This window comes from Odontomachus brunneus, unplaced genomic scaffold, assembly GCF_010583005.1.
Source record: "Odontomachus brunneus isolate Ranch 3 - 2012 unplaced genomic scaffold, Obru_v1 Obru_scaffold_087, whole genome shotgun sequence".
Classification (NCBI taxonomy): Eukaryota; Metazoa; Arthropoda; class Insecta; order Hymenoptera; family Formicidae; genus Odontomachus; species Odontomachus brunneus.
In genome coordinates, this window is record NW_022639537.1 from 670,134 (window position 1) to 680,381 (window position 10,248).

General features: G+C 45.3%; 1 protein-coding gene across 3 annotated transcripts in view; it reads left to right on the top strand.

Moving 5' to 3' along the window:
• Positions 1 to 10,248, top strand: part of LOC116848033 (CCR4-NOT transcription complex subunit 6-like) — a 688,139-nt gene that overhangs the window by 636,938 nt on the left and 40,953 nt on the right. For all 3 annotated transcript variants that reach the window (XM_032823744.1, XM_032823743.1, XM_032823745.1), the window contains one exon: positions 4,727 to 4,795. In XM_032823744.1, coding sequence (XP_032679635.1) covers positions 4,727 to 4,795 — 69 coding nt within the window. The remainder of the gene's footprint in view (positions 1 to 4,726; positions 4,796 to 10,248) is intronic.

Below are 10,248 nucleotides of genomic sequence, written 5' to 3' on the forward strand. Positions count from 1 at the left end.
TCTCTCTCTCTCTCTCTCTCTCTCTCTCTCTCTCTCTCTCTCTCTCTGTCTCTCGCAGTGTGAGAGTAGTCCAGTGCTTTTATCGTCTAGACTTTAATCAGCACATTGCAATTCGCGAAATTGAGATGTCTCAATTGGCGGAGACATTAATTATTAAAACGAACGAGCGGAAAACGAATCGCGTCGTTTCTCAAGACGGTAGCGTGAAGATTCCAGGAATGAGAAGAGGTTCGTAAGAGAGCTCGTAAGAGAAATGCGTTCGACGCGATAACGCGAACACGAAGTGAAGAAGCTCGAACACGTTGTACCGGGAAAATTACGAGGGCCGTCTCGTGCGTATCGCCGCGCGTCTTGACGGGAGATCTTAATTGGGTTTGTAAGACCCCGCGGAATGCGGACGACGGCTCTCTCGCGTAATTGTTTCCGCGCATACCTACGGTATGCCGCCATATATGCGCGAATCGTATAACTATAATCGCACGTTGGACTCTCTCTCCCTCCACCTCTCTCTCTCTCTCTCTCTTCCTCCTCCTTCTCCTTCTCCTCGCTTTAGACGTGAGATTTTTGTATGCTGCGAGAGCACTCGATGCGACCGACCAGCGAGATTAATATCTAAGACGATATAATTACTTTAATCTTCTCATCTAGAAATCATGCTTATACATTTAAGAGCGACTATTGAGAATTCGCCGTGAAATTAATATACGTATATGTAATTTAAGTCTTAAACAGGCATATGGACGATATCAATATGAACTAAGCATCCGTGCGAAAATAATTTAATAAAATAACATTGATTTTTCCCATATACTTGGGAATAGACTACGCACTCTTAGAGGACGGCTGATAACTAGATTGAAGGACAGAGATATGCTGAATCAAATACTTCCTCCGTTAGTATTCCAAGGCCCGTATTAATAATTATTACTTGAAACTTGTCTTAAATGAAATATTTAGATTGGAATGTAGAGTGAAATGAGAATCTTTCAGTTGAATCGCGATTATAGATACACAAATGTTACATATATGTTTCAACCGAAAAACTTGCCAAGTTCATAAATTAGTGTGGGTGAAGCTTGTCACTTAGAGCCGATTTCCGAATAGTAGTTTACAGCTAACTTAGTTTGAAGTTTAAACTCTGCTTAACATGTTCGCCAGCGCCACACATATGTGACGCACCAATCTCTCGCTTCAAGTGCATCTTTATTCAAAATTTTCGATTTTATTCGACATGTTCGCTACCAATGTATGTGTGTGACAACAATATTTTCTTTTGTGTATTCGCATATGTATAAATAGAGTCTGTTTTACACAATTACATGAAAACAAATTCAAAGTGATTTGTGGAAAGAATGCTCCAAATAAATCGTGGTAACGAATGTGTTGAACACATTATTGAAAAGGAGTTTAAATCAATATTGAACTCACTATTGAAAAATCGGTCTTTAGATCGATCATCCATTCGATATTTCGCTTTCGAAGCTGAAATCTGCGATTCGAGCAGGCTAACGCGAGAAACTTATTTCACACAGAGTTCGTAGACGTCGCTTCTCGACGAAGCACACAAGCGCGCCTACGCCCCCGTTTGCGTTCCTTGAGGTGGCCACGACCGTTCGACGATTAATCGCGGAATAGATCGCGATCCGCGGATTGACGGGCCAATCTCATAGAACAAGCGCTCATCTCGTAATTTACACCGTAAGAGGCTTACGCTCCGTAAGAACGGTCGTCCGTCGCCGAGCAGGGCGACCCATCTTTCCTCTTCCTTCTACTCCTGCTTCCCTTCATTCTCCTCTTCGTCCTTCTGCTAAGCCGCGCATTTAAATTCATTGAAGGCAGAAATACAACGTCGAATAAATCGCCACGATGTCAGGCGCGCTGAAATACGCCGCTTTGCATGCTGCGGCTCTCTTTCTCTCTCTCCCTGTCTCTCTCTCTCTCTCTCTCTCTCTCTCTCTCTTCTCTCTCTCTCTCTCTCTCTCTCTTGTTGCCTATATTATCCCGCACCGATGCTCCCGCGGGCGCTATCTCTATCTTCTACCCTGCGGCTCTCGAGGGAGCAAAATAGAATTCTCAGTTTCAATTCTACGACCTCTCTCTCTCTCTCTTTCTCTCTGCCTCTCCTCCCTTCCTCACGCGCCCTGGTATCTCCCCGGTTTTCTCCCTTCGTCTCGAGATAGTCCGAGACACTCGCCGTCGACCCTCGTCGAGAGCCATCGCCGCCGTCGTTCCGCCTCCGCTTTCTGCCCCTCCCGGGCAAATATTTTATCAGGCTCGATCGATACGCTGATACGATGATCTTCGAATTCCTCTGCGAGGCCTGTCCTTATCGCCGCCCGTGTATTGCGTGGGTAATGACAAGCTTGCCCGAGACGAGGCGATTGCAAGCGAGGGAGTCTCCCCGCGCGCATTCTCTCTCCGTCTATTTTTCGCCGGAAAATGCGTCCCACAGAAAGCGTCAAAGATTTCCTGGCATGGCACGTAATATTTTTGCCGCTCAAATTTTCGATGTACTCAACTTCATTCTCATATCGCACGTTAAGAATTGTTGGTCTTTAAAGGCGACTTTAATTTGCCCTTATGAAATCTCACAATGTATGAAGAAAATAAAAATTAGCCATGTGAGAAACCGTGAAAATGTATCGAAGGATGAGTCGGTGAGTCGGAAATCTTTATTCCTTCCACTGCTTTAGCGAATGTCAAATTAGAATCGCATTCGATCCATCGTGATAATTAAGTGTTACAGCAGGCGAACATCCAATTGTGTTGACACACAGCGCATACACACATACACATACACACACATACTTTCGTGCGTGTAGAAGTTGAAAACAAATTCCCTCCGTGCCTTCTGCTACTTTAGCAAGACACTCGCGTCGGAATCGCATTTGATGCATCATAGCAATTGAGGGTTAAAGGCAAACATCTCGTTGACGCGAAACACGTTTCGAAAATCCCTCCGGCTTCGATCATGACAGCGGAAAGCTCCGGCAGAGAGCGAGAACGAGCGGACGAGCGAGCCAGCGAGCGAGCGAGAGAAAGGGAATGTTCGATTCCTCGTTTTTGCGCGCGTTCAACACGCCATCGCGAGTTATTCCCGTCCGATTAATCCCTTCGTGCCCGGCAGCACCGTGATTGGCACGCACGATTGTAACGCGATGTTACGAGCTTCGAAAAGCGTCGGATTAATCTCGATGGGTGGATGGATGGATGGATGGATGGATGGCAGGCGGGCGGGCGGGCGAGCGAATGGACGAGTGGACGGGTGGACGAGCGGGCGGGTGCGATCGAGTTGATCATCCACGCGCGCACGCGAGATAATACGGCGACTTAATGACGATAATCAGTGGAAAGTGACTGTGAATTGTACGCACGCTCCTACGCATTTGGAAAACGTGATATTATACGCAACGCCGCGGTTGCGTGATGTGTTATTATTTCGTATGTTCTATATATCCTGGCATATATATTATCATTCCTCTCTATGTTGTCGTCATCATGTGTCCTCTCTATGTTTATCGCTATCTCTGTCCTTACTGATTTTGCCGTTGCGTCGTTATACCTCGGATATGTCCGTCGCGATTGACTCGTCACAAAAATCGAAAGTCGAGCTTCCTGCTCTGTTCTCGAAGGGCAAGTCGCGAAAATTGCCGAGAAAATCGATAATGCGAATAGAAATCCCTCTCGCCGTGTATCACGTTCGAGATATAAATTCGGGAATATTTTCCATGGGATATCTCTTCCATTAGTTTCGCGGGAACAAGCAAAGAATAGACGAGACTGCGCGGGCCTCAGGGCCAGGAGGACACGGGATATAATCCCGCTGTCACATGCAGACGTCGTCTTCTTTCCTCGCGTTTAGCGTGCGCGTTTCTTGGCCCTGTACCTCGTTAATGGGGCCGAGCCCCGTGCAAGTGACGTTCGGTTGAACGGCTTAATTATCAGCCGGCCGCGTGCGCTCGCGCGGCTTCTTCCGTAAGTGAGCGCCATTAGGCGACGCAGGTGTAATGAACTAGTCTAATGAGCGCGACCCGCAACTTCCTTCCTCGCTCTATTGCATCCCGATTATAATAACCTGCCGGTCGTCCGCGATCTTCGCGATCCTCGCTTCAATAATATCGTCGTAGTAGCAGGTTGTCGTCGTTATCGTGCTGGTGATGATCGTCATCGTCCAGCCGCATCACTGATTAGGTTACTCCGAAGTTTTACGGTATCAGCGTGAAGCCGAATTGCAAGTATGAAAACTTTCAGGAGAAGCTCGTCAGGTTTCAAAAATCACCGGCGCGCATGACGAGTTAAACAACCAAGCGAAATATTCCGCACTGCGCTTCTTATAAATATGCGATCCTATCTCTTTACTATACCTCATAATTGTACTTTTTATTTTAATTACATGATAATATTGCACTGTGATATTTTTGCTATTTTTGAGAAAAATTTGCTATGTTTCTTAACAAAATACTGACAGTCTATTCCTGCTATACTACTACTAGAAAAAACATAGTAAAATCGACAATAAATTCTATGTAAAAAAAAATCTGTTCTCTCTCTCTCTCTTTCTCTTTCTCTCTCCCATGTAAATCTAAAGCGAAATATTTGAGACGCGACTCGGTTTCCAGCAATGATGATTACGATAACATCCGGATTGACAATAATAATCGTGTGCAACTGAAAATGAATTTTTGTAAACATCATATATCGTTATTTCCTCGTTTGTGTTTTGCAGTTACGGCAAACCATCCACCGCAAAGACCGTGGATTCCACTGACAAGGCCCAACAGGACGAGACCAACATGTAAGTACACCATCGAGTCGTTCAGTTTAAAAGCGTTTCTCGAAGAGGAGACGGTCTCCCCTTAATTTGCGGAGGTATCAATCGCGGGTGTGAATGGATTTAATTCGCGTTGTAACTCACCGCCGGTGAAGCACTTTCACTGGCACTCGCGCGTTCTCCCGCGTTTATCCGGGCCGCGCGTTGAATCAATATACAGCATTTATTATTGTAACGCGTGTACGTACGTGGTGTTTTAACGGACGGCGGTAACGGGCGAGTCCGAGGGAAAACATATGGCCGCTCGTCGCTTACCCAATGGTGAGTAATGCAACATCGTGACAATCGCACGGGCCCTCGCAGATGCTGCACACCGCGGACGCAACGCGGCGCGGCACGTCGGTGAGTCAAAATACGAGACGTGGCGAATGCGTGCGCCGTAAAACAAATTGCGATTTACGTCGGCGGTAATAAATACACGCGCTGAGGCCACGTCGCGACACGACACGACACGCGCTCGACGCTATCGAATTTACTGAGGTCGTTACTTAACGCGTCGAACGGCCGAGATGGAACGCGAGCGTGTCCGGTACGTCGTACTTCTTCTCGTCGTTCCCGACGCACCAGGCTCTGAGTCTGATCAGTTCTCATTTTCATCATTACCATCAGAATATGTTCTCCCGTCGCAATAAAATTATTATACTCCGTTTGTGCTCATTTTCATTTCACAACTTATGTAAAATAATTGATTGGGAAGGATGGAAGTGAGTAAATGAATGAAATCATTTTCGAATTTCTCAAGGTTGTGTCTGAAAGTTGCGCTGGCGGGGTGCAATAATTTTTCAAACTCATGTTGTCACGTCAGCTGTGAAATGGTAGAAGGCGGAGAATCGATTTCTCGCGTGTCAGTCTCTTTCTGCGCGAGACAACGTGGCCAAACGAAAACCTCCGTTGATCGCCCACGTCTATTAAGGGTTCACGCTCGTGCTGAGGCTCGCGTAAATCCCGGAACCAGCGTAAATTCGCCTTAACGTACCCTCGCCGGACGACGTTGGGCAACTTGACCATCGGTCAACGCCGTCGCTGACGAGTTTCGCAGCCCCGAAGCGCCGCGTCCTACGTATACTACTCGCCGCGTTGCATCCCGCCGACGGCTATATACCGCACCATCTGGACAGATTTATTGCGGCGGCGGTGGCGGTAGTGGTGGTCGAGGTAGCAGGAAGGGTGAAAGAGGGAGAGAAGCGTACAAACGGCCGGCGCACCGCCGGTGGAGACTGCCGTCCAAAGGGAAGCCATTGTCGGCGCTGGACGCGATAAATCATTTCATTACGGTTTACGCTGTTCATTATTTACGAGATGGCCCCCGCGCGTTATACTCCGGCAATGTGTGCTCGCTGATGAGCTGTACCGTTCGTTAAATTATTTACCGTGTCGCAATATCTTCAAGAGAAGGCTCTCGAGGAGCCAGCGGAGAAACGCGTGTAAAGTTAACCCTATATTTTCATAATTTTATGAATTGATTAGAGTTTGCGAATCCCCAGCGAAGAGTTCTAGGATTCTCAATCTTAGATGAGAATCCATCAAGCTGGAGAGCTCTATTGGTTGCTTGCGAGATAATATATGACTAGCCCGATATTGCGAATTTTTCATATTTTTTGGGTTCACATTCGTTTGTCGAATACGTAACTAGTGTACGCGAGCCCGACGATACGTGCATTTACGATATAATTTATAATGACCACCGCGTGTAATATTCATTCTCGACTGCATCGAATCACTCTTCTGTCGGCCACGCGTGCGCAACGGTAACTGGTGGTTTATTAATGTTTAAAGACGCACTGCGGGAAATGGCTGATGATTTGGCGTATAGCTGACTTTTACACGAAAACATTACACTTTATTCCAAAGAGCGGCCCCATTACATTCTGGGTAAATTGCGGACGCTTCTGCTGCCAAGTACAGTCTTCTAAAACGCGCTCGTGTAATTCCCGCGAGCGAGCCTCTCACGTACTGGGTGTATCGTAAAGCACGCGGCAGTTGGAACAGAAACGCGTTCTCCCGAGTGAATTCGTAGGTGACCTTCTCTCTTCCTCTCCTTCTCCCTTTCCCAGCGGAAACTCGATTCGGGATACGCGAAACACGTATCTCTTCCATAATCCGCTATTATCGTTAAAATTAAAAGACCGATAAGCGAAAGTTTATTCGATATTGACTCAGAAGTATTATATTTCCGTTTGCTAATTACAGAAAGTTAATTAACGCGATCGCCGATAGAGCAATATCAGCATAATCTCACAAATCCTAATAATATATCCAATTATCGTATTACTAGTTATGATACAAGAATATAAAGAGTATCGAGAGAAGAAATATTTAAAGAATAGTAAATATTTCAGGCACCATATGACATATTTACTTGAATCTAAATCCTTTGATCTGAGTAGAAGAAACGATTGCTTTTCCGTGAAGATCTTTTGAAGGTCTTAAGAAAATGTATATTCTCTTCTTTGACAAATATTTTACTAGTATAAGTAAAAACGTTATCAGTATCCACCGGTTTATTATTTCTTAGATGTTTTCCGTCGTTACAGCTTTGCCATCACAACTGCAATTTACACGAATGTCGCGGAAGATACCGACGATCGTCTAATTATTAGACACACCGACGGTGTGTCTAATAATCGCGAACGATCGGATCGCTTAGACTTTCACCAGAAAAGAGGGACTCCGCTCTCTTGTCGCCGTGGCGGCTCTTCATCACAGCACACCTTGTATATCCCGCGGGAAATCCGGTGTACGGTAAAGACGCGTCGGATTAGAACGCAGGCGTATTATTAGTAAATGGCCGTGATCGAATATTGTGCGCGCCGCGTGCTTGGGAGCGTACGTATTATATGAGAAAAGGAGGGGGAGGGAGAAAAGACGATTCATCGCCCTAACAAACGCAACGCGCGCGCGCGCGCGCGCGGCATCGTTACGATGGACTCGCCACGAATTACGACGGAGAGTTGTAATCGCTCAATGCCGCATTCGCAGCGAGGCTGCCACTTTACGAATACGGCGATTTAGGAATGCGGGCGCGAGCGAGGAGAGCGAACGAGCGATTACGCGAGCACGCTTAAAACCAATTTCTCGGCTGGGAATCGCCGTAATTATCGTGGGCGACGTTACGATTCGCCATATTACAATCGGGGTAGGTCGGCCTCGACTGCTGCCGCTGTCATCGTCCCCGTTAACTGCGCGACCGGCTGAATTGTTCTCGTGCCCGCGTTCACGCTGCGGAACGCGCGGAATTATACGGAATCTCTGTCGCTTGTGATAGGTCGACGCGTACGTGCGATCCCGCGGAATGACGCCGACGTCATCGTCTTCGTATCGTCCGAGATCAAATCTCGCGGGTGGCATCTTAGCAGGCGGACTTTTTCGACAAGTTTCGGGAGGATTAAGTGAATACCATGCTTTAAAACTTCAAAATTACAAATACTTTTATATAATAAATGAAAGTACAAAAATAAAATTGGAGCACTGCGTAATGCAGACGACAAAAAGTTTCAACAGTGATATCTTGAGTTAATGTTTATTTGAGTTTATCTACAAAAGTCTTGGAGTTTATATACTGAAACGTGTGTTTGCCCCTCTCAGGAAAATTTCAAAGAATATTGCTGTACAACTGAACCTTAGAAATGTACGAAAAGTTTGCAGAAAAATTTTTATATATGCATGGTTATGTTTTCCATTAAATATGCTAAAACGAAACAACAAATATATATATACTATTCGGCAACTTTTTCTTACTATTACTTTACATATTTCGCATTTGCGTTTGATATATTCCACGTGACCTTAGAAAAGCATGTCGATCATCCCGCTCCCTGATAAGGAAATTTTGCAACACATATCTCGCGAAGTAACGTGTGCTTAAACTTGTGCACTTGTTTGAGAATTAAGATTCGTACGAAACCAAATTAATAAATGCAAAAAACCAATTACGAATTATCTCAAACAAATGGATATTTCTCAAAAGTGCAACTATGACAAGTTCCCTTTCGATATAAACCTCGTTGATATTTTATCTCAACAATTATGTAGCGCGAGGGACCCGAACGAAAACCGATTGGGTGCGTCCGGACAAAAATCAAGCGTGCTGTGTTCAAGGGATCATTTTAATTCGTAATCTTCCTCTTGGTGTACAGAAAACTTGTCGTTTGCGGATGCGCGCCGAAGTTTCGCACAAAGTAGCGTGAAATACCGTAACGTCTGCACGACGATGGTAGCGACGTTCGCGACAGGTCCGCGCTGAATTACTTCTCGCGTCTCACGACTAGCCGGACAATCATACTTATTACGGTCCGTGCACGGCCGAGTCGGCTTCCTCTCGAGACAGAGCAATTACGCGCCAATTACCATTCCGATGCTCGTAAGAGCGCGCGATTATATTCTTATTAGAAATTATTATTGCGGCCGCGGTAATCATTACCGCGTTGCGACGCCACTTTTGTCGCTGTCGTCGTCGATGCGGCATTATACGAGCATGCACGATACTATCGCGCCGTGACGTTAGTTATTTGTTAGTTAATATCGCGCGGCTCGTTATTCTTGCGTCCGTCCTCTCTCGATCTCTCCGCGAAAGAAGGGGAAAAATCGTCACATGCAATTCGTGATGATTTTGCAGCATGGATTCTTTTTCACGGAGAGAATTTTATAGTAAGAATTACAATTGGATTTTATAACCGAGAGAAATAAATTGATATTCTGCAGTAATTCATTATCCTTTCATTTCATGTGCTACTTAGATTTTAGGAACTGAGATATGCTGTTAAAACATTTACTATGTTTTAAGCGAAATTTACTATGTTCTTTAGCAAGGTAGATAACCGTACTGACAGTCTACTGTCTACTGGAAAAACGTAGCAAAATTGAAAAGAATTTATATGAAAGAGAAAAGAAACTATAATATTTTCTCCGTGTTGGAGGAAGCAAATGAAAGCTCGCGGTACAAATTTTGTTTTCTTTTTTTTTTTACGAAAGAAAGTGCTTCGCGAAATTTTTGCTAAGCGATTTTTACTCAAGACAATTTGTCAGGATCATCTTAATCTCTTTTTCTTTTTTTACAAGGGTTTAGACCGAAGTCTACATCGCATAGCTCGTGTAAGCCATAAAAATGCTTCCAGCGATAACATATGTTGTAAGAGATCGCTGAATGTATGAGCATACTAAAGAGAAAAAAAGGAAGCCGCGTATCTCGCGGAAACGCGCGTTACTTCTCTCATATTGCAGGAATACGTGCGCGTTTAGAGGCGAGCTTTCGCTTCATCGATTTATATATCACCGCGTCTCTCTTCTCGCGCCTGTTCATATACACGTGAAAGTCACCTAGGATCGACCGCGACATCTCGATCTATGAATAACTCCCGCGGGAGGCGCTTTCTCTCTCTCTCTCTCTCTCTCTCTCTCTCTCTCTCTCTCTCTCTCTC